This window comes from Prionailurus bengalensis, chromosome E4, assembly GCF_016509475.1.
Source record: "Prionailurus bengalensis isolate Pbe53 chromosome E4, Fcat_Pben_1.1_paternal_pri, whole genome shotgun sequence".
Lineage (NCBI taxonomy): Eukaryota > Metazoa > Chordata > Mammalia > Carnivora > Felidae > Prionailurus > Prionailurus bengalensis.
This window is the reverse complement of record NC_057360.1, coordinates 20,936,732-20,962,050: the sequence shown is the minus strand read 5'-3', so window position 1 is coordinate 20,962,050 and position 25,319 is coordinate 20,936,732. Positions and strand designations below refer to the sequence as shown.

At 37.8% G+C, this 25,319-nt stretch overlaps 1 protein-coding gene across 3 annotated transcripts in view; it reads right to left on the bottom strand.

The window, feature by feature from the left end:
* Nucleotides 1-25,319, bottom strand: part of TDRD5 (tudor domain containing 5) — a 110,142-nt gene that overhangs the window by 64,470 nt on the left and 20,353 nt on the right. For all 3 annotated transcript variants that reach the window (XM_043567763.1, XM_043567765.1, XM_043567764.1), the window contains 2 exons: nucleotides 18,064-18,147; nucleotides 14,840-14,896 (listed from right to left, as the gene is read on the bottom strand). In XM_043567763.1, the coding sequence (XP_043423698.1) occupies nucleotides 14,840-14,896; nucleotides 18,064-18,147 (141 nt within the window). The remainder of the gene's footprint in view (nucleotides 1-14,839; nucleotides 14,897-18,063; nucleotides 18,148-25,319) is intronic.

The window sequence follows — 25,319 nt, the reverse complement described above, 5'->3', positions numbered from 1 at the left end:
CATACGTTTTCACTCCTATGTGGAACTCAAGAAACTTAACAGAAGACCATGGGGGGAGGTAAGGGGGAAAAATAGTTACAAACAGAGAGGGAAGGAGGCAAACCATAAGAGACTCTTAAATACAGAGAACTGAGGGTTGATGGCGGGGGGGGGGGGGCAGGGGAGAGGGGGAAAATGGGTGGTGGACACTGAGGAGGACGCTTGTTGGGATGAGCACTGGGTATTGTATGTAAGCAATGAACCAGGGGAATCTACCCCCAAAACCAAGAGCCAACTGTACGAACTGCATGTTAGCCAACTTGACAATACATTATATTTTAAAATTAAATTTAAAAAAAATTAAATTTAAAAAAATAAATTCTTCTTGCATTTCTCTCAGCAATGTTTAGCAGTTTTCAGTGTAAATGTTTTGTTTCTTAACCTTATCTTCAAGTAATTTGACACTATTGTAAGTAGGAATTTCTAAATTTCATTTTCCAATTGTTTTCTGCTTTATCGGGAAATGTAACAGATTTTTAAAATATTAAACCATGAACCTTTGGTCTCAGTAAATTCACTTATTATAGTAGCTTTTTCTTGGATTCCTTAATATATTCTACAGACAATCATGTTTTCTGCAAATAAAGACAATTTTATTTCTCCTCTTCAGGTTCAATTTGCCTTTTGTAGAACTTGCCCATTTCATCTAAGTTGTCAAATGACTGGCACAGTTTATAAATTCCCTGTCATTTTAGTACCTGTAGAATACTAAATTATCTATAATGGCAAAATCTTCTTCCTTCATAATACTGCAATCTGTGTCCTCTCTTTTTATTCCTAAGTATTCAGTGGTTCATCAGTTTTGGGGAATCAACATTTGGCTTTGTTAACTTTCTCTTAATTGGTAATTCATTGATTTCTATCCTTAGCTTCCTCCTACTTGTTGTGTTTACTTTGCTCCTCTTTCTCTAGCCTTCTTAAGGTAAACCCCTAGATCAATGATGGTTTTATACCTTTCTCCTTTTCTAATCTGGGCATTTCAGAGCTATAAATTCCCATAAGACGACTGCTTTGGCTGCATCTCACAGATGATATGTTCCATTTTCATTACCGTGCAGCTGGAAATATTTTCTAATTTCCCTGTAATTTCTTCTCTAATAATTATTTAGAAGAATGCTACTTAATTTCCAAATTATCTGAAGGGTTAATTCTTAATTAATTTATTGATTTGTAATTTAATTCCTTCTTAATAAGAGAACATACTCTATGATTTCAGTATTTTGAAACTTTTTAAGACTTCATTCTATAGCTAACTCTATTCTATGTTCTATCTTAGCAAATGTCCCATGTATACTTGGATAGAATGTGTATTCTGCAACTGCGGAGTCTAGTGTTCTATAAAATAGATCAAAATGGTAAAGAGGTGTTTCAGATTTTCTATGTCCTTATTCATTTTTCTTTACTATCCCATCAACTGCTGGGGAAAAAAATCTGTTTATGGAAATAATTGTTCTGTCCATTTTTGGACCATTTATTTTAAAATAATAGGTAAACACATATTTAACTGTTGTGTTTTCCTAATAAATAGATCCTTTACCCTTATGAAAGGGCCCTCTGATAATATACTTTGTCTTGAACTCTGCTTTATCTGATTTTCTTAAATATTTTATTTTATTTTTTAAGTAAGCTCTACACTCAACATGGGGCTCAAACTCACAGCCCTGAGATCAAGAGTTGCACACTTCCACAGAGTGAGCCAGCCAGGTGCCCCTATCTGATTTTTTTAAATCAATTCAGTCCTTTTATGCTTACTGCATGTACCTGTACATGTTATTCATCTTTTCCTTTCAGTCTCTGTCTTTATATTTACAGTGTGTTTCTTATGGATGACAGCTAGTTGTACCTTGCCTTTTCACCCTGTCTTATAATTGCATTAAACCAAATATTTAGTATACTTACATTTATGAAATTAATGTAATTGGATTTACAGCTACCACTTTTCTCTTCAATTTTTTCTGATACTATCTGAATTCTGTTCCTCTCAGACTTTGTTCCTTCACCATCTTTTAAGCAAGAGAGCTGATCGGTAAGCCCTATCTTCCTTGGGGTTTACAAAGTATTTTTATATAATTCCATTTTAATTTATCTACTGGTTTTATAGCTGCAAATCTGCATTTTTATGGCTTCTTTATAGAGCCTTAACTTTTCAGTATGACTGTACAACCTCATATAAATTATAAAGAACCTTGAAACCTATAGCTCCATGCACTCCACTCATTATGCTATAGTTTTCACATGTATTGCACCTACATGTTACAAACCCAATTATGTAATAATTTTTGCTTTAAGCAGTCATATATTTAATTGATGAAAGAAGTCATATACACCAAAAACCGTAAAATACCTAGGAATAAATTTAACCAAAGAGGTGAAAAATCTATACACTGAAAACCATAGAAAGCTTATGAAATAAATTGAAGATGACACAAAAAAATGGAAAAATATTCCATGCTCCTGGATAAGAATATTGTTAAAATGTTAATACTACCCAAAGCAATCTACATATTCAATGCAATCCCTATCAAAATAACACAAGCATTCTTCACCGAGCTAGAACAAACAGCCCTAAAATTTGTATGGAACCAGAAAAGACCCCAAATAGCCAAAGCAATCTTGAAAAAGAAAACCAAAGCAGGAGGCATCACAATTCTGGACTTCAAGCTGTATTACAAAGCTGTAATCATCAAGACAGTATGGTACTGGCACAAGAATGGACATTCAGACCAATGGAACAGAGAACCCAGAAATGGGCCTACAAACATATGGCCAACTAATCTTTGACAAGGCAGTAAAGAATATTCAGTGGGATAAAGACAGTCTCTTCAACAAGTGGTGCTGGGAAAACTGGACAGCGACATGCAGAAAAATGAACCTGGACAACTTTCTTACACCATACACAAAAATAAACTCAAAATGGATGAAAGACCTAAACGTAAGAGGAAGTCACCAAAATCCTTGAGGAGAGGGGCACCTGGGTGGCTCAGTTGGTTAGGTGACTGACTTTGGTTCAGGTCATGATCTCACAGTCTGTGAGTTCAAGCCCCATGTCGGGCTCTGTGCTGACAGTTCAGCGCCTGGCGCCTATTTCAGATTCTGTGTCTCCCCACACCACCCCTCCCCCACTCATGCTTTGTGTCTGTCTCTCAATAATAAACATTAAAAAAAATTTTTTTAGGGGCGCCTGGGTGGCGCAGTCGGTTAAGCGTCCGACTTCAGCCAGGTCACGATCTCGCGGTCCGTGGGTTTGAGCCCCGCGTCAGGCTCTGGGCCAATGGCTCAGAGCCTGGAGCCTGTTTCTGATTCTGTGTCTCCCTCTCTCTCTGCCCTTCCCCCGTTCATGCTCTGTCTCTCTCTGTCCCACAAATGAACGTTGAAAAAAAAAATTTAAAAAAAAAATTTTTTTTTTAAATCCTTGAGAAGTAGGCAAAAACCTCTTTGATCTTAGCCACAGCAATTTCTTACTCAACACGTCTCCAGAGGCAAGGGAAACAAATGCAAAAATGAACAATTGGGACCTCATCAAAATAAAAAGCTTCTGCACAGTGAAGGAAAACAATCAGCAAAACTAAAAGGCACCTGACAGAATGGGAGAAAATACTTGCAAACGACCTATCAGATAAAGGGTTAGTATCCAAAATCTATAAAGAACTTACCAAACTCAACACCCAAAAAACAAATAATCTAGTGAAGAAATGGGCAGAAGACATGAATAGACACTTCCCCAAAGAAGACATCCAGATGGCCAACTGACACATGAAAAAATGCTCCACATCACTCATCATCAGGGAAATACAAATCAAAACCACAATGAGATACCACCTCACACCCGTCAGAATAGCTAACATTAACAACTCAGGCAACAACGGATGTTGGAGAGGATGTGGAGAAAGAGGATCTCTTTTACACTGCTGGTGGGAATACAAAGTAGTGCAGCCACTCTGGAAAACAGTATGGAGGTTCCTCAAAAAATTAAAAACAGAACTACCCTACGACCCAGCAATTGCACTACCAGGTATTTATCCAAGGGATACAGGTATGCTGTTTCAAAGGGACACATGCACCCCAATGTTTGTAGCAGCACTATCAACAATGGCCAAAGTATGGAAAGAGCCCAAATGTCCACCGATGAATGAATGGATAAAGAAGATGTGGCGCGCATGAGCGCGTGCACGCGCGTACACACACACACACACACACACACACACACACGGAGTACTACTTGGCAACCAAAAAGAATTAAATCTTGCCATTTACAATATGTGGATGGAACTAGAGGTTATTATGCTAAGCAAAATTAGTCAGAGAAAGACAAATACCATATGACTTTACTCATATGAAGACTTTAAGACACAGAACAGATGAACACAAGGGAAGCAAAAATAATATAAAAACATGGAGGGGACAAAACATAAGAGACTCTTAAATATAGAGAACAAACAGAGGGCTACTAGAGAGGTTGTGGAAGGGGGGATGGGCTAAATGGGTAACTAACCCTGAAATCATTGTTGCACTATATGCTAACTAAATTGGATGTAAATTAAAAAATAAAAAAAAAGAAAACTCATATATACCCATTTCCTGTGCTCTTCAATTCTTCCTGCAGATTTAAGTCCAATCTAGAATCATTTCATTGCTCCTGAAGAAAGTTCTTTAGAATTTCTTATAGTGCAGGACTGCTTACTATTCTCAATTTTTGATTATTTGAAAATGTCTTTATTTTACTTTCATTCTTAAAAGATATCATCATTGGATGGGCACCTGGTTCTCTCACTCAGTCAGTTTAGCATCTCACTCTTGATTTTGGCTCAGATCATGATCTTACAGGTGTGAAACAGAGCCCCACGTCAGACTCCACACTGAGTGTGCAGCCTGCTTAAGATTCTCCCCCTCTAGGGGCGCCTGGGTGGCGCAGTCAGTTAAGCATCCGACTTCAGCCAGGTCACGATCTCGCGGTCCGTGAGTTCGAGCCCCGTGTCAGGCTCTGGCCTGATGGCTAAGAGCCTGGAGCCTGCTTCCGGTTCTGTGTCTCCCTCTCTCTCTGCCCCTCCCCCGTTCATGCTGTCTCTCTCTGTCCCAAAAAAATAAATTAAAAAAAGTTGAAAAAAAAATTAAAAAAAAAAGATTCTCCCCCTCTACCCCTCCCTTGCTTGAGTGGTCTCTCAATAAATAAAAGAAAAAATTAATTACATTAAAAAAGACACTATCACTGGATACAAAATATTGGCCTAACATTTTTCCTTTGAGCACTTCAAAGATATACTTCCACTATCTTCTAGTTATTGTTTTTAATGAGAAGTCAGTCATCATTTGTATCATTGTTCAACCGTGTGCATTTTGTTGGGTGCTTTCAGGATCTTCTCTGAAAATCATTTTTCTCTGGCTTCTTTCAGAATTTTCTAATTATCTTTGGTTTACTGCAGTTTGACTAGAATGTGCCTGTGTAAGGTTTTCTTTGTATTCACTGTGTGGGATTATCTGGGCTTCTTAAATCTGTAAACTTTTCATAAAATTTGGAATACTTCCAGCCATATTTTCAAATATTTTGCCCTTTCTCTCCACACCAACTACACATGTTACACCACTTGGTATTTTCCCAGCAGTCTCTCAGACTCTGCTTTTTTTCTTATCCTTACTTTCTCTGTCCTTCAGACTGAATTATTTCTGTTGATCTGTCTTAAAGTTCACTGATGGTTTCTTCTGCCATTTCCAATTTGTTAAGATACTACAGTGAATTTTTTACTTCTATTATTTCCAGTTCTAGAAAATCATTTTTCTCTATTAACATATGTTATCTGTTCATTCAATATGAGCATATGTATTTTTTTTAAATAGGTAAAAATCTTAGATATCGTATTAGTATAAGCAGAGATGCTGTAACAAAATGCCACAAATGGGGGGGGGGGCTTAAACAACAGACATTTATATTTTCTCACAGGTCTGGAGGCTGGAAAGCCCAAGATCAAACACATGGCAAGGAGGCTTCTCTTTGGCTTGCTGACAGCTGCTTTTTCACTGTGCCCTCATATGGACTTTACTCTGCACTCACGCACTCCTAGTTATCTCTTGCTCTTCTTAAAAGGACACCAGTCTTACTGGATTAGAGCCTCACCTCATGACTTCATTTAACTTTGTTTTCTTATTTTTTAAGTTTTCATCAATATTTAGTTCTGTAGAAAACAGTGCATGGTTACATGGGAAAGAAAAATTCGTAAGGATTGTCATCATCAATTGTGATTACACATATAAATTCCAGTAAGTTAATAATTTATATTCCATTTCATAACTATTCAACTTAAAAACATCTGAGGAATACTCAAGATGGTGAAAAATATTACCAATAAAAACAAACAACACAGTTAAAAAATTTTGTTCTTGTCATATTGAATGAAGCCACTGTAAAAATAACTTGCAATTCATATTAGCATTAACTTCAAAACCCTCCAATCAGCTTTTGCTTTGTCATTACCAAAGGTTTTCTTGGTTTTCAATGAGAAGAATCTTCAAAAAATTTTAGTGTAGTAATCATAAAATAACTTTAATGTATCAAACTACATTGGAATTCCCCACTAGGAATTCATTTTTACAGAGTAAAATTGCTTAATATTCATATCAGTAACAATAAATTTTTTTTTAATTTACATTTAAATTTACAATTTATATGTTAGCATATAGTGCACTTATGATTTGAGGAGTAGAATCCAGTGATTCATTCCCTACATATAACACCCAGGGCTCATCCCAGTAGGTGTCTTCCTTAATGCCCCCTGACCATTAGCCCATCCCCCCACCCATAACCCCTGCAACAACAGTTTGTTCTTTATATTTAAGAGTCTCTTATGTTTTGTCCCCCTCTCTGTTTTATATTATTTTTGCTTCCCTTCCCTTACATTCATCTGTTTTGTATCTTAAATTCCACACGAGTGAAATCGTGATACTTGTCTTCCTCTAGTTTTGCTTAGCATAATACACTCTAGTTCCATCCACGTTGTTGCAAATAGAAAGATTTCATTCTTTTTGATTGCCGAGTAGTACTCCATTGTTTGTGTGTGTGTGTGTGTGTGTACACACCATATCTTCTTTATCCATTCATCTGTCAATGAACACTTGGGCTCTTTCTATACTTTGGCCATTGTTGACAGCGCTGCTATAAACATTGAGGTGTATGTGCCCCTTCGAAACAGCACACCTGTATCCTTTGTATAAATACTTTGTGGAATTGCTGGGTCATAGAATAGTTCTATTCTTAATTTTTCAAGGAACCTCCATACTGTTTTCCAGAGTGGCTGCACCAGTTTGCATTCCCACCAGCAGTATAAAAGGGTTCCCCTTTATCCACATCCTCTCCAACATCTGTTGTTGCCTGAGTTGTTAATGTTAGCCATTCTGACGGGTGTGAGGTGGTATCTCATTGTGGTTTTGATTTGTATTTCCCTGATGATGAGTGATGTGGAGCATTTTTTCATGTGTCAGTTGGCCATCTGGATGTCTTCCTTGGAGAAGTGTCTATTCATGTCTTTTGCCCATTTCTTCGCTGGATTATTTGTTTTTTGGGTGTTGAGTTTGATAAGTTCTTTATAGATTTTGGATACTAACCCTTTATCTGATAGGTCGTTTGCAAGTATCTTCTCCCATCCTGTCAGGTGCCTTTTAGTTTTGCTGATTGTTTCCTTCACTGTGCAGAAGCTTTTTATCTTGATGAGATCCCAGTAGTTCATTTTTGCTTTTGTTTCCCTTGCCTCCAGAGACGTGTTGATGCAGCCTAGGTCACAGAGGGTTCTGCCTTTCTCCTCGAGGATTTTGATGGCTTCTGGTCTTACATTGAGGTCTTTCATCCATTTTATTTTTGTGTATGGTGTAAGAAAGTGGTCCAGGTTCATTTTTCTGCATGCCGCTGTCCAGTTTTCCCAGCACCACTTGTTGAAGAGACTGTCTTTATTCCATTGGATATTCTTTCTGCTTTGTCAGAGATCAATTGGCCATAGGTTTGTGGGTCCATTTCTGGGTTCTCTGTTCTGTGTCACTGATCTGAGTGTCTGTTCTTGTGCCAGTACCATACTGTCTTGATGATTACAGCTTTGTAATACAGCTTGAAGTCCAGAATTGTGATGCCTCCTGCTTTGGTTTTCTTTTTCAAGATTGCTTTGGCTATTTGGGGTCTTTTCTGGTTCCATACAAATTTTAGGACTGTTTGTTCTAGCTCGGTGAAGAATGCTTGTGTTATTTTGATAGGGATTGCATTGAATATGTAGATTACTTTCGGTAGTATTGACATTTTAACAATATTTGTTCTTCTTATCCAGGAGCATGGAGTATTTTTACTTTTTTGTGTCGTCTTCAATTTATTTCATAAGCTTTCTATGGTTTTCAGTGTATAAATTTTTTACCTCTTCAGTCAGGTTTATTCCTAGATATTTTATGGGTTTTGGTGCAATTGTAAACGGGATCAATTCCTTGATTTCTCTTTCTGCTACTTCATTATTGGTATATAGAAATGCAACCAATTTCTGTGCATTTATTTTATATACTGTGACACTGCTGAATTCATGGATCAGTTCTAGCAGTTTTTTAGTGGAATCTTATGGGTTTTCCATATAGAGTATCAAGTCACCTGCAAAGAGTAAAACGTTTTGACTTTCTCTGTGAGTTGCAAGCCTTTTATTTCTTTGTGTTGTCTGATTGCTGAGGCTAAGACTTCCAATACCATGTTGATTAACAGCAGTGAGAGTGGACATCCCTGTTGTGTTCCTGATCTTAGGGGGAAAGCTCTCAGGTTTTCGCCACTGAGGATGATATTAGCAGTGTGTCTTTCATATACAGCTCTTATGATCTTGAGGTATGATCCTTCTATCCCTACTTTCTTGAGGGTTTTTATCAAGAAAGGATGCCATATTTTGTCAAATCCTTTCTCTGCATCTATTGAGAGGATCATGTGGTTCTTGTCCTTTCTTTTATTAATGTGCTGTATCACACTGATTAATTTGTGGATACTGAACCAGCCCTGCAGCCCAGGAATGAACCCCACTTGATCATGGTGAATAAATTTTTTTTTAACGTATTGTTGGATCCAGTTGGCTAATATCTTCTTGAGAATTTTTCCATCCATGTTCATCAGGAAAACTGGTCTGTAGCTTTCCTTTTTAATGGGATCTTTGTCTGGTTTTGAAATCAAGGTAATGCTGAAAACATGTATTTCTTTATATCCTTTTATGTGACTATAAAAGTGCCTTTAAAACGCTTTTTCTAACTTCAACATCTGCGTTACCAATGTTTGCACTGATTACTTTTTCTCTTCACCAAGGATCACATTTTCTTGTTTCTTAATATATTTAGTAATTTGTTTCGTATCCTGGACATCATGAATTATATAGTGTAAAGACTTAGGAATCATTTATATTCCTTTTAAGACTATTGCTTTTTGCTTTGTTTCAGCAGGGAATTAATTTGGCTGAACTTAAACACAAAGTTTGCCTCTCTGTAATGGTCAACAGCCAAAATATATTCAGTTCTTTTAGCCTTAGTAGGCTGCTTTGAGGCTACCCTAACTATGTGCAGTTCAACTGTCAGCCAGAGATTTGGGCAGAATTTACATGAAGAATTTGATGCAACTTCTCTGTAGCTGTCTCCATCCTAAAATTTCTCATTTCTCAGCTGCTTATGTAGCTCCTTTGGTTACTTGAGGAAGTAAAAACTTCTGATTTTTTTGTCCAAATTCCAAACATTGGATGGGGACCACCATCAGGACAAAATCTAGGCAAACAAGAGGTGCCAAAACAAAAAGAGGGTGGGAGCCTTCCCTCTTGCAAATACTGAATCGTGTCCAGTTTCTGCTTACTTTTAGGTATTGATCTAGTAACTTCAGATAGTTTTTTTACGCTACGTCCAGAATTGGTAATACCTTCAAGACTGTTCCAATATATGCTACTCAGACACAGTATCATCTTAATTTATTTCCATACCTGAGTTTCTCACTAGATTTCAAAAACCTTACAGACTTTTTTATGCCTGGATGCCCAGTGTTTCCTTCATTTCCTTTTGATTTTCAAAAGGTTGCTCATATTTATTTGTTTTTCTGAGAGCATTATCTGTTGCATTTTTGCTCTTGTCATCTTTGCAGTTTAGTCTTCATTTTGGAAATGACTTTTTCTTTCATTTCCCATTCTTTCCAGTCTATTATTACCTTATTTTCAAACTCATGTATTTTGGATTTATGTTTTATATCATGTTTTATATCACTTTCTCAATGTATCATTTTGAAAAAGAAGATTCAGTTTTGATCTGTATAGGGGCATGTGTTTCTGATATACTTTCACTACCTGTAAATATATTCTACTTCTTCTTCTCTTTTTTCTTAACACAATGAAGAGGTTTGACCCTGATCCTCTTTCTTCTGTTGCACATTTTAGGTGAAATTCTTTCTCCTAATTTGTAAAACATCACATTGGATGGCTTTTGTGCTACACAGAGTTCCTTCTTCTACTATTTTCATATACTGTTAAAAAATATAGTATCCTGGGGCGCCTGGGTGGCACAGTCGGTTAAGCGTCCGACTTCAGCCGGGTCACGATCTCGCGGTCCGTGAGTTCGAGCCCCACGTCAGGCTCTTGGCTGATGGCTCAGAGCCTGGAGCCTGTTTCCGATTCTGTGTCTCCCTCTCTCTCTGCCCTTCCCCCGTTCATGCTCTGTCTCTCTCTGTCCCAAAAGTAAATAAATGTTGAAAAAAAATTAAAAAAAAAATATAGTATCCTACTATAACCACTGTAGATATCCCTCAAAAAATTAAAAACAGAAATACAGGATGATCCAACAATTCCACTATTGGGTAATTTACCCAAAGAAAATGAAAACACTAATTTATGCACCCCTATATTTATTGCAGCATTATTTACAATATCCAAGATATGGAAGCAACCTAAGAATCCATCAGTAGATGAATGGATAAGGAAGACGTGGTGTACACACACACACACAATTACCCAATCATAAAAAAGAATGGGATCTTGCCAACAACATGGATGGATCTAAAAAATATTATGCTAAGTGAAATAAGTCAGAGACAAATTCCATATAAGTTCACTATATGTGAAATCTAAAAGCAAACAAACAAAGAACAAAAAGCAGAATCAGACTTGTAAACACACAGAACAAACTGATGGCTTCCAGAAGGGAGGGGATGGAATGGAGGGGCCAAATGGGTAAAGGGAAGTGGGAGATACAGGCTTCTAGTTACTGAATAAGTCACAGAAATTAAGGCACAGCACAAGAAATACAGTCCATGATATTATAAGTGTTGTATGGTGACAGATGGTAGCTACACTTTCAGTAAACACACCATTATATTTAAACTTGTCAAGTTGCTATGTGGTACACCTGAAACTAAATGCAACGTTGTCAACTACATTCAAATTTAAAAATGAATAAAAAATATATATATATAGTAGCTTGTTTTTGAAGCGTCCTGGCTCTTTTCCCTTAATCCTATTTACATCTGGACTCTTCTTGCTCAATTTCTCCCTCATTTTTGGTCCTATCTGGAAGAGAGTTCTGACCTGTCCATTTCAAGAATTCACAGGTAACTATATGTTCCAGCCTAATTCAAGGCTTACCATGAAACACTCCCTGCTTTTAGATACATCTGCTTTGCACTCTCTGCTATTAGATATATCAAAATATTATCCAGTCTCAGCTGCTGTTTTCAAAATGGCTTGCTGTACTATCTAGTGAATATCTGATGGTTATTTCATAGTTTTTTGTTTCTAGATCCATCAGACATTGGCTCCCCTGCTTCCCTCTTTTATCCTGACACAGACACTGGTATCAGTAAGACCTTGTGGCTGCTGGTAACTACTCCCCACACAATTGTTCTTGGAAAATATATTAACCAGTTTTGTTGTAGATATTATCAGTGGAGTTCTGGTTTTGCTATCTGGTTTTCTCTCTTTATGTGGAGCCTCAGGAGAAGCCAAAAACTATGCTGCCACTGCACTATATCTTCCCTTCAATTAGCAATTTAACAAGGGATCTTGAACAAATGACAGACTACTCACCAGGTATTTCAAGAGAGCAAATCATAAAGGTAGCTTTTATATCACGTTGGATAAATAAAGGTTAAGCAAGTGTTCCCACAAGTTAGAACAAAAGTTAAATTAAATCTATACTTAGTATATACTTCTAATCATCAAGGTGAATTTCTGCATAAATCTGTTTACTAGGAAGAGCAAAGAGCTCTGCTGTAACATTAAAAGGTTTTTTTTTCAATATATGAAATTTTTTTCAAATTGGTTTCCATACAACACCCAGTGCTCATCCCAAAAGGTACCCTCCTCAATACCCATCACCCACCCCCCATCAACCCTCAGTTTGTTCTCAGTTTTTAAGAGTCTCTTATGCTTTGGCTTTCTCCCACTCTAACCTCTTTTTTTTTTTTTCCCTTCCCCTCCCCCATGGGTTTCTGTTAAGTTTCTCAGGATCCACATAAGAGTGAAAACATATGGTATCTGTCTTTCAGATCTGCCATACAGATATGCCTTATTTCACTTAGCATAACACTCTCCAGTTCCATCCACGTTGCTACAAAGGGCCATATTTCATTCTTTCTCATTGCCACGTAGTATTCCATTGTGTATATAAACCACAATTTCTTTATCCATTCATCAGTTGATGGACATTTAGGCTCTTTCCATACTTTGGCTATTGTTGAGAGTGCTGCTATAAACATTGGGGTACAAGTGCCCCTATGCATCAGTACTCCCGTATCTCTTGGGTAAATTCCTAGCAGTGCTATTGCTGGGTCATAGGGTAGGTCTATTTTTAACTTTCTGAGGAACCTCCACACTGTTTTCTAGAGTGGCTGCACCAATTTGCATTCCCACCAACAGTGCAAGAGGGTTCCCGTATCTCCACATCCTCGCCAGCATCTATAGTCTCCTGATTTGTTCATTTTGGCCACTCTGACTGGAGTGAGGTGATATCAGAGTGTGGTTTTGATTTGTATTTCCCTGATGAGGAGCGACGTTGAGCATCTTTTCATGTGCCTGTTGGCCATCTGGATGTCTTCTTTAGAGAAGTGTCTGTTCATGTTTTCTGCCCATTTCTTCACTGGGTTATTTGTTTTTTGGGTGTGGAGTTTGGTGAGCTCTTTACAGATTTTGGATACTAGCCTAAAAGGTTTGTTTTAATTTCTCCAAGATTGCTGACTTGCAACCTTAATGCCATGAACTTTATCATAAGCTACATTTTTGGTATAAAACTATTCACTTTGAGTTATGAATCTCGCATAGGAGATTGATTTCATCCATAAATTTGTGATAATTAAGTCATATTCTATTATAGACTTTTTTCGGGAATTTCATTAGATAAGTTAATTTTCTGGTTTAAAAAAGAGCCCTTGTTTAAGTTCATTTGAAATAAACTGTGTGGCTCTAAAAGATTCATTTTTTTTAAACAGTGTTAAGCTTTCTCTATCACTACCCCAAGCCATGATGTGTGTCTTTTCAATCTTTCTTTTTCTTCTAAGAGTTAATAGTTATTGAGCAATGGCAGGCACTGTTCTAAGCATTTCATTTTAAAGTCATTACAACTTCACAAAACTGAGTAAATAATATCCTGACTTTACATATCATTTATAAACTAGCACAGGGGCGCCTGGGTGGCCCAGTTAGTTAAGCATCTGAGTCATGATCTCGCTGTTCATGGGTTTGAGCCCCGGGTCAGGCTCTGTGCTGACAGCTCAGAGCCTAGAGCCTGGAGCCTCCTTCAGATTCTGTGTCTCCCTCTCTCTCTCTACCCCTCCCCCACTCATGCGCTGCCTCTCTCAGTCTCTCAAAAATAAACATTAAAACAAATTTTTTTTACCTAGCACATAAAGGTTAATGTATCTTAACTATTATGTGGTAGTATATCACAATATCTGTGTTTATATCTGTGAATATATGACAGTTTTCATGGCACAGTAGTTAAGATTTAGGATTCTGAAGCCAGGATGCCTGGGGTTCAAATCCTGGATCTACCTGTTACTGGCTATGTGACCCTTAGGCAAGTCACTGCTCCGTGCCTCAGTCTGTTGTGAAAGTCAAATGAATTACAATATGAAAAGCAGTCAGAATGCAGCTTGGCATAGAACTTATACAGGTCTTAGCATTTTTTTAATTGGATTTACAGTAGTAACTGAATTACCATTCTGCAGCTTGATTTTTTTCACTCAACAGATGGCTCCAAAAATGATCTGCATTGCACAACAAACCTAGTTCATTTTATCTACTGTGTATTATTCCAGTGCATCAATGTCCACCTCAATTTATCCATCTTCCTATGACAGTCGTTTAATCTGTTTCCAGTTTTTACTCTGCTGCCACGTGCACGTCTTACATATGTGTGCATGTGCACACATGCAGCAGTTTCTCTAGAGTATACATTAGAAGTGGAAATGCTGGATCACTGGGGGTGCAAATCTTCAACTTTACTTGATACTGACAAAATGCTCTCCAAAGGGGCTCTGTTGCACAAGCAGTGGAGGACGTATTTGGTTTCTCCACATGCCGACTAACACTTAGTATTGTCAGGCCTTAAAAATAAATTAACTTTGATTCTAATAATAATTTTAAGTGGTAAAGATATCCTTCCTGTGTACAATGAAGTACTTACAAAGCACCATATTCTTAACTCTTTTGGTAAAGAAAAGGATACCAAAACGCAAAACAAAATATTTAAGTTCTAGGGCACACACTTGGAAGATCCCACGAGTGGCAACAAAATTTCTATCCATCACAAGAAACATAAGCCATTAAAAAAAAAAAATACTCACCTCAAACTCTCCAAGAAGTTTAGAAATAAGCAAACCCTCTGGAAATTTGGATACAACCTAATAGAAAATAAAATGCAATATAAATAGACACCATTAGGGTGCTGCTAACAAAGTATTAAAATAAAACAGTATAAACTTAAATAGTAATAAAGGTAAAAAAAATTATTGAGTGAATGAATTAAAAGTCACAATAATTTAGATCGGTTTCCAGTTTTAAAAAAGGTTATAACCAAACGAAGGCAGTGATTTCCAATGTTTCCAGAGTGGGAAATCATTCTTACATAACACTGCAATGCCACAGCTCTCCAGAAATTCCTACAAATCTTTAGCAAACCTATTTAGCTTTAGCTCACATAAAATAAATACCCTACAGCATAGCTTCAAGTATTTTAAATGGAAGGAAAAAATACAATGGACACTATAGAAAACTTTGAAAAAAATACCATTAAGCAAAGAAAAAAATTATCCATAGTCATTGTTGCCCATATGCACATAAAAATATCTATATTTAGTATAAAAAATAAGGTCATTTCCATAACAAGTTTTTATTATCATACCACCATCTTTCCATGGCAGTAAATAGGGATCAACATATTTACTGGTTATAGGGTTTTCTAATAATTCAATATATTTATATTTATTTACTAGATCCTCTCTTTATGGTTGTGTCCTGTTTGTTATCATCACAATTCTTATAATTATTCTCTTATTTGCATCTTTCACACTTGTCCAATTTTTTAGGAAAAATTCCTAAAAGCAAACTTATTCTATCCCCTGAAAGTATAAAAAGCTTTGTTTTCCCAGATTCTTCCAAATTTTACATATTTAATTAAAAAGTCTAAATCAAATTTCAGAAAAATATAAAAATGACTCCAAAATCCTGTGACCCAGAGATAGCTGCTGCTGGTTTTCAGAAATCATCCTTTCAGAAACCCCTTTATGTACACACACATTACACATGATTTTACATGAAAGGACAACACTTAACATGCTATTCTATAAACCCTGTTTTTAAAGTCTAACAATATGTCAAGAAGATACTTCCATGTAAATTAAGTGAGATATAAAGAAACATTTTTATGAGCCACATGATGTTGTCTAGTTTGGGTAGTTAATTTAACCAATGCTTTACCAGTGAATACTTAATTTTTCTCCTTTTTATTACCATAAAAAAATCATATTCAACATCCTTAAATAATCGTTGGATACATGGTCAAATGTCCAAACAAAAAAGCAGGATTTGAATGCACCATGGTTTTTGCATTTCTCCCAGTAAAATCATGACATCAGAAATGGAATAACTTCAAAAGCAGTAAGAGTTGTAATGGCACTCTGATCATTCAATTAAGAATAGCTCCTGCCGGGGCGCCTGGGTGGCTCAGTCGGTTGAGCGTCCGACTTCAGCTCAGGTCACGATCTTGCGGTCGGGGAGTTCGAGCCCCGCGTCAGGCTCCAGAACCTGGAGCCTGCTTCCGATTCTGTGTCTCCCTCTCTCTCTGCCCCTCCCCCGTTCATACTCTGTCTCTCTCTGTCTCAAAAATAAATAAATGTTAAAAAAAAAAAAAATTAAAAAAAAAAAAAAGAATAGCTCCTGCCAAAATTTCAAGTGTACATACCCTTTAGCCTGATACGTAACAGGCAAAGAACTTTCACAAGTTAATAGGGAAAAACAACACATTAAGCCAAAGACAAGAAAAAGCAATTCACATAAGAAATACAAATGGCTAGGGCGCCTGGGTGGCACAGTCGGTTAAGCATCCGACTTCAGCCAGGTCACGATCTCGCGGTCCGTGAGTTCGAGCCCCGTGTCAGGCTCTGGGCTGATGGCTCAGAGCCTGGAGCCTGCTTCCAGTTCTGTGTCTCCCTCTCTCTCTGCCCCTCCCCCGTTCATACTCTGTCTCTCTCTGTCTCAAAAATAAATAAATGTTAAAAAAAAAAAATTAAAAAAAAAAAAAAGAATAGCTCCTGCCAAAATTTCAAGTGTACATACCCTTTAGCCTGATAACGTAACAGGCAAAGAACTTTCACAAGTTAATAGGGAAAAACAACACATTAAGCCAAAGACAAGAAAAAGCAATTCACATAAGAAATACAAATGGCTGGGGCGCCTGGGTGGCGCAGTGGGTTAAGCGTCCGACTTCAGCCAGGTCACAATCTCACGGTCCGTGAGTTCGAGCCCCGCGTGGGGCTCTGGGCTGATGGCTCGGAGCCTGGAGCCTGTTTCCGATTCTGTGTCTCCCTCTCTCTCTGCCCCTCCCCCGTTCATGCTCTGTCTCTCTCTGTCCCCCCAAAAATAAATAAACGTTGAAAAAAAAAAAAAAGATATGCTCTCTTAAAAAAAAAAAAGAAATACAAATGACTACTAAGCATATGAAAAGATGCTCAATGTAAAAATCAAGGGGTATAAACTACAAAAACCCAATTGGATAGTAACATTTCACGGTCACTTGGGGTGTCAATCTGTTCAAACCTTTTAGAGGGTAATTAGGTATTAATGACCAAAACTAGACTATTCAATACCTTTGGCAAGTCTACTTCTAGATACATGTTTGAGGACATTACCTGTAGTATTTTTTAATAGCCAAGGCTAGAATAACCCAATTTAATTAACTGCACATCTTATAAATGAAACATAGTACATCGACAGAGTAAAATGCCACGTAACTTTTAGAATATTTGACATACATATGTACGAAACTGATACTGTAAAGATCTTGAACTGTTTGCTAACGATTTATTGGGGTAAGGGGAAGAACAAAAGGCAGACAGCATTTCTGGCACTTCAATTTTTAAAATAATTTTGAAAACATTAAAAAATTTTAGGAGTGGGTATTTTTTTTTCTGATCTTAAACGAATAGCCACTCCATTTGCTATATATTTGAAAAGATCAGGTATAAGTGTAAAACTAATAAATACTTACAGGCAAATTAAATTTAACCACAAATGAGATCTAAATATATAATTAGAGGTGCCTGGGTGGCTTAGTCTGTTCAACGCCAACTTTTCAGCTCGGGTCATGATCCAGCAGTTTGTGAGTTTGAGTCCCACATCTGTCTCTGTGCTGACAGCTGAGAGCCTGGAGCCTGCTGTGGATTCTGTGTCTCCCTCTCTCTCTCTACCCCTCCCTTGTTCGTGCTCTTTCAAAAACAAACCAACATTAAAAGATTTTTAAATTGTACAATCAATCATCCCTATTCATTTCCCAGAAACAGAAAATACTTACCAATTTTATCTTATGTTTTAGTTCTGGATTGATAGTCCCTCCAGGCCCAATTTGTGCAATAACTGATTTGAATGTGTTCTCCAACTATGAAAAAAAAAAAAGTTCAGGTTATAATCCAAAAAGATCAAAGATAAATATGAACAATATGTAAAAGGAAACATCTACCACAGGAAATTTTATTTCAATCAAATGGGTAAAATATTGTTAAGAGGCACTGTAGCATTTCATACCACATAAAATACCTCTAAAATAGATGCAATCTATAAAACTAAACACTCTCAATTTTCCAGAATAATTAACATTCTCTTTAACAATTAGATTCTAGAGTATCCAATTTTTCAATCTCCTACTCATACCCAGAAAGGATTCTTGTTACTAGTTTCCTTCTATTTATTTTTTTTTATTTAAAAAAATTTTTTTTAACATTTATTTATTTTTGAGACAGAGAGAGACAGAGCATGAACGGGGGAGGGGCAGAGAGAGAGGGAGACACAGAATCGGAAGCAGGCTCCAGGCTCTGAGCCATCAGCCCAGAGCCCGACGCGGGGCTCGAACTCACGGACCGCGAGATCGTGACCTGAGCCGAAGTCGGAAGCCCAACCAACCGAGCCACCCAGGCACCCCTAGTTTCCTTCTATTTAAAAAAATTCAGTGTTTACTAAACATATGCTTAGTGAATGCCAAATGCAAGGAAGAGACTGGATGATGGGAGGTCCCTGGGAGGCAGGAAAGCACCTGAGACTGGCAAGAAGGAAAAGCTCTTCTGCTGTAGTAGAAAAAAAAGGGAGAAAGAACCAGGAGGCATATGATACAGAATGTGGGGTCAGGTGGAGTTACTACCTGATGACTTCAGTATTCTCTGTGAGTTGGGCAGCAAGGCCCATTCCTAAGAGTTAGAGGGAAGGGGAAAAAAGTTCAGGCAGTTGAGACAGTAGAAAAACAAAGGCGAGAAAATGATGGAGGACTGTGCAAGGGCAACAGGCCGGCAGTTCTAAAGGAAAACAGGAGAGGCCAAAGTTAAGACAACAGGGGACTCAGGATTTTAGCTGAGAGAAGCCAATGGCATGGAGAGGCCCCAGTAAGGCAGATGTACAGGAATACTTGGAAAAGCAAGCTGGAAGCACAGGCAAGCATGGTCAGAGAAGCACGGAGCATATGCAGACAGCCCACACCCAGGGAACAGCTACAGCAGGGAGATCTAAAGTGGAATGAAAGATCATGGAGTTATGTTTAAAGACAATGAGTGGAAAAAATATGTTACAAAAGACACAAAAGAGAAAAACAACAAATTACCTAAAATTTTATCACACAGACACAAACATCATTAATACTTTTTCCTTCTAAACTTTGCATTTTTTCATCTTTCTTCTTGTTGACACTTGGTCTGTTATTAGTTACAAACTGTGTAACCTTTTTAGGTCTGGGTTTCCTCATCTGAAAAATGAATTTCACTATCTCTTAAGGTTGACAGGGAAAGGGGATGGGGGGGCGGATTAGGTTCCTAAGATTATTATATCACTAGCTTTCACAAAAAGCCTCGGCCCTTGGGCTTATGTTCTTCATACATCTTCTGAATCGCCATGAGATAACCCCCTAAAGCTCCCCCAGTGAACAGTAAGAGCATCTAAAGGTAACGGATTCTTCACATCCCAACATGCTCCCCTCATCTGAAGATTCAATACAACAACTTCTTGTCTTATCACTGTGCTAGGTGTTTCAGGGGACGGACACACACACACACACACACACACACACACACAGTCACCTCAGTGCCATTCTTCTCAAGCCCCTTAAAATTAAGTAAGGAAAGGAGATAAATGGATAAACCACTATAAGCTAAGGCTGACTCTGAGCATCACTGAAGAAGAGGTGCAGAATTGCACAAGGACATATTATCACACTAAGTTATAAATATAACGAAGGCTTCCTTCCGGGGAACATCACAGAGAAGGGCGGTAGAGAAGGCAATAAAGGTATAAGGAACTTCATGAACACAGGAAAAAAGGAAAAAAAAATAATAATTTGCCTGAAGGGAATAAGGAAAGAGCGGAAGACAACACTGACAAAAGGAGAAGGAAGTACTACAGAATACCTAAGACGCCAAACTAAGGAGTTTCACCGGGTTATGTAGACAAATCCATATGTTGGAGATTTTTAGCAGGGGAGAGGCATCATCAGTTGTTTAATCTGGCAGCAGCAGAAAATGATACTGGGAGGGTGGACGACCAACTGGGAGGCCACGAAAACTGAGGGCAGGCGTCTTCACCAGGGCACTAAGCAAGTCAGACTAGAGAGAGGGGGCACGACAAAGGTGGGACATGGAATCCGGGAAATTAGGAAAGAACACCGTGTAAAGGAGGGAACTGCTGAGGGATGAATAGGAAGAGGCCAGGGAAACAGCCTCAAAGACTATACAGTTTAGAAGGAAAAAGGACCTGGGAACACAGAGATAGGATTTTGCTGTTTTTCAATCAATTCCAAAAGCTTGAGAAACTGGGAGGTAACAGGATGAGGATTACAAATGTCATTTTTCCCTCTGAACTATGGCTTGTAACAGGCAAATCACAAGCTAAAAATTGTCTCAACATTTTTAAACAGCTAGGGGAGAAAATAATATTTTGTGACACATGAAAATTATATGAAATTCAAATTCCAGTATTCATAAAGTTTTAATGGGACATGGCCACACTCACTCATTTATCCATTATCCACATGATTGCTTTTCGCACCACAAGGGCAGAGTTGGGTGTTTATAACAGCGCCTCAAATATTTACCATGTGGCCCTTTAGAGAAAACAGTTACCAAGCCTGGGTTTACAATGCTCTTACCTAGGAACAGAGTGTTTCTCAAGAAGGAAAAAAAAAAAAAAAAAAAAACAACAACACAACAGGGGCGCCTGGGTGGCTCAGTCGGTTAAGTGTCCAACTTCAGCTCAGGTCATGATCTCACAGTTCCTGAGTCTGAGCCCCACATCAGGCTCTGTATTGACAGCTTGGAGCCTGGAGCCTGCTTTTGGATTCTGTATCTCCCTCTCTCTCTGCCCTTCCCTCTCTCTCTCTCTCTCTCTCTCTCTCAAAAGTAAACATTAAAAAAAAATTTTTCTTCAGGGCGCCTGGGTGGCTCAGTTGGTTAAATGTCTGACTTTGGCTCACGTCATAAGCTCATGGTTTGTGAGTTCAAGCCTCACATCGGGCTCTGTGCTGACAGCTCAGAGCCTGGAGCCTCCTTCAGATTCTGTATCTCCTCCTCTCTCTGCCCCCAACCCCAGCTTGTGTTCTCTCTCTCTCTCTCAAATGTGAATAAACATTAAAAAAATTTTTTTTATTATTTTTTTTTTAAGTAAAAAAATGGGTTTTAGCCTCAAGCTAGACCACTATATTAAGCTAACTTTAAACTGAATGGGGTGGGGAGATTTTTTAAAGTCCAGTTAACCTTGGGGATATCTATAATTGGAGGGTAGAAATTAAAATGGGGGCCGGGGCAGGGGTAAGAAAGGAAGGTAATCAGTGACTGACATAAGGAAAGTAATCAAGAGGGGCCTCTGATTTCAATAATCCCCCAGTCCCAGATGCCTAAATACCAAACAAAAAGAATGAATAAATCAAGTGAACAAAACATTATCAGAGCATAAATAAAGATGCAAAGTGATGCGAAAAAATACCATATTCAGAGAGGAGCCTCTAGGAACAGAGAAGAGGCAGAGAAGAACTTTGAATAAAAAAGATGGACTCCTCAGAAAAAAGGATAAAGACATAAACAGGCAACTGATAAATATTAAGCAATAAAAGCATCAAGCTCATAAAAAGACAATAGTCCAATATAGTTACCTATCATATTGGAAAATTAATTTTATAATAATGCCCATTCATTCAACAAAAATGTACTGAACACATACTATGTGCTGCACACTGTAGGGGTCAATAAACTAGATATGGTCACTGCCCTCCTGGAACTTGCAGTCTGGTGTGGAGAGACAGACATGAAACAATCATAAATATAATTGCAATTATAAAAAATATCATGAAAAGATCCACAGAGTGTTATGAAGGGATAATATGCCAGAAGGCATTAGAAAAGCACTGGGAGACCGAACATACTGGGTTGGCGGTGAGGGAGAGATCATTTATACTGAGTATCATCAAAGGTATAAGAAGCACATTCCTTACGCACCTTATCTCAGTGCTACCTGAAACTTTTATGAGGACAACTTAACTACATAAAAATACACACTCCTTTTGATGCAGTGACTGTTGCTCTAGAAATTTATTCTGTGGAGTAGCGGATATATGCAAATTTGAACAAGATTTTCATCACAAGGCTATTTTTATTTTTTTAACTAGGCTCCATGCCCAACGTGGAGCTTAAACTCATGACCCTGAGATTAAGACTCACACACTCTACCGACTGAACCAGCGAGGTGCCCCCACAAGGCTATTTTTAATAGCAAACACTAGAAACAGCCTTAGTGCCTAACAAAAGTTACAAGTTAAATAAATTATGGTGCATCCTACTCCCATTAAAAATTGTATTGGTGGGGCACCTGGGTGGTTCAGTCGGTTAAGTGTCCACCTTCGGCTCAGGTCATGATCTCACGGTTCCTCAGTTTGAGCCCCACGTTGGGCTCTGTGCTGACAGCTCAGAGCCTGGAGTCTGCTTCGAATTGTGTCTCCCTCTTTCTCTGTCCCTCCCCTGCTCATGCTCTGTCTCTGTCTCTCTTTCAAAAATAGACACTAAAAAAAATTTTTTAATTATGTTGCATTACAATATTTAACAGTGTGGGATGTTCACAATTCACAGTTATGACTTAAAAAAGCAGGTCACAAACCTGGACCAGAATGATTCTATTTAAAAAAAGAAAAAGTCACTTAGCATAATACTCTCTAGCTCTATGTACATTATTGGAAATGGCAAGATTTCATTCTTTTTTATGGTTGAATAATATTCCAGTGTATGTATATACCACATCTTCCTTATCCATTCATCAGTCAATGGACACAGGCTATTTCCATAATTTGGCTATTGTAGATAATATTATAAACATCTGAGTGTAGGTATCCTTTTTGAAATAAGTCAGGGCAAGAAAAATACCATATGATTCCACTCATATGTGAACTTGAAGAAACAAAACAAACAAGCAAAGAGGGGGGAAAAGAGGCACACCAAGAAACAGACCTTTAACTACAGAGAACCAGATGATGGCTAGAGAGGCGAAGGGGTCAATAGGTGATAGGGATTAAGGAGGGCACTTGCAATGAGCACCAGGTGTTGTATGAAGGGTTGAATCACTGTATTAAACACCTGAAACTAATTACACTATGTTAGCGAACTGGAATTTAAATTAAAAAATCAGCTTTTCTGGATGATAAAAGTACAGGTGATTTCTGTGCCTTCTTGTATTTAAGTCTTCTATAATCAATCTATATTACTTTTGTAATAAGAAAAAAAAGGTTTTAAAAACAGACACCTGGGTGCTATTTAGAAACATGAGGGTGGAAGCATTTTGAAAGGAAGGAAGGTACATAAGTGACATCTTAGAAGAATATACTCCAGCCCTTTGGCCATATGGTACAACATGAACACATTTCTGATAAAGATCACAAAACTGGCACCAATACACACACAGAAGCAAAGCTTTCAACTGCTTAAATATTTGCCAGATACCTCATCTGACTAAAGGCCAGGCGGCAAGGAATGTGACTTGCCATACTAAAAACTTCACCCAAACTCACAAGAAAACGAGACAGCGAACAGCTACTTTGAGTTGGCCAGAGAACATAACTTCTGGAGAACTGCATTAATGAAGCCAGGAACGGCTCCTGCCGACAGGAACTGTTTAGCGTATCCAGCTGCTTGTTGAGGGAAGATACTCACAGGATAGTTGAGCCAGGTCACCAAGTGAAATACAAGAAGTATCCTTTCTTATATGCAATAACCAAGCACACCTCCTTATTCACACAGAAACTACCAAATTGTCTGGTTGCAAATTAAAAGTTAGGTGCAAACTAACACCCAGCCCTGATTTTTAATTCGTTTAAGGCGAGATCTTTTTATAATTCCAGGTTTATCTACTTTAAACCTCATGCTGAATGTTACAATGAAGTTTTCTACTATGTAAGATGGGGTAGGGTGGGGTAGGGTGGGATGGGGTACTCTTAAAGCTAGACAACCTAGAAATGTCAGATCCCTGTTCCCCGACCAAACCCCGGCCATTGTTACAGGCCATGACCTATTCACAGTAATAGTAACACTATGGTTACCTGTGATGTAGGACTACAGGAAGCTTCATTCACTAGAAAATACAGCTAATCCATTCTCACCTACTCACATTTGCATCTCCATCCAAACTTCCCTTCAGTCAATCTAAAGGAAATTTAATAGAATGTGATAAAAAGATTATTCGTATCTTGCAAAAGAGGCTTTAAACTGTTCTAACCATTTCCTTTGTGAAACAAAGCATTACAGTGGACAAAGGGTAGATACTAGTGACCACCCTGGCTGTTTCTCTTGAAGGTGAAAGATGAAAAAATACTAACCCTCATTTTACAAAGGAGAAACTTATTTTTCTTCTTTTTAGTAACATGTTTTCCTTATTACAAAATAACGTGTTCACTGGAAATACGTGAAATACAGATGATCAAAAAGAAGTCTGTAAATTCATAATTTAAATTTGTTATAGATCTGTTCTTTTTCTATGCTCATAAATACATGTGGAGTTTTGATCAAAAACACATAGCAAACTGATCTAAAATTCTGAAGAAATGGAATTTGTACTTTTTAGAAATAGGATTATGTAAGATCTGGTAATTATGTAGAGTATGGTCTGCTACCAAAGTAAAATACATAGTTCAAGAATGAGAGCCAACTCTTTGGAACAAGATTTAAATAGTTCCAATGGCAAAAACTTCACCCAGAAGTGAAATGTGGTTATTAGACAGCAGCTACGAGGAATTCTTGGAGCTGCAAAACACAGGATGAAACTCAAAGGAGAAAAGATATAGAAGAAGTGTATGTGCATCTTTCTCACCCTTCTCCCTGGAGCCATGCCAGGAGCAAAGGTCCTAGACTTTGCATTTGTTATTCCCTGGCTCTGATGGCTAAACGCACAGTCGTCCCACCCAATTCTATAAAGTCTCCAAAAAACATGCTATATCATTCTCTAATATTTTGTTCGGGAATTTTTAATCAATACAATAAATTTGGAAAATGGAAATAACTTCAAACATTGGAAAAGCCAAAACAAACTTATTCATTGTGG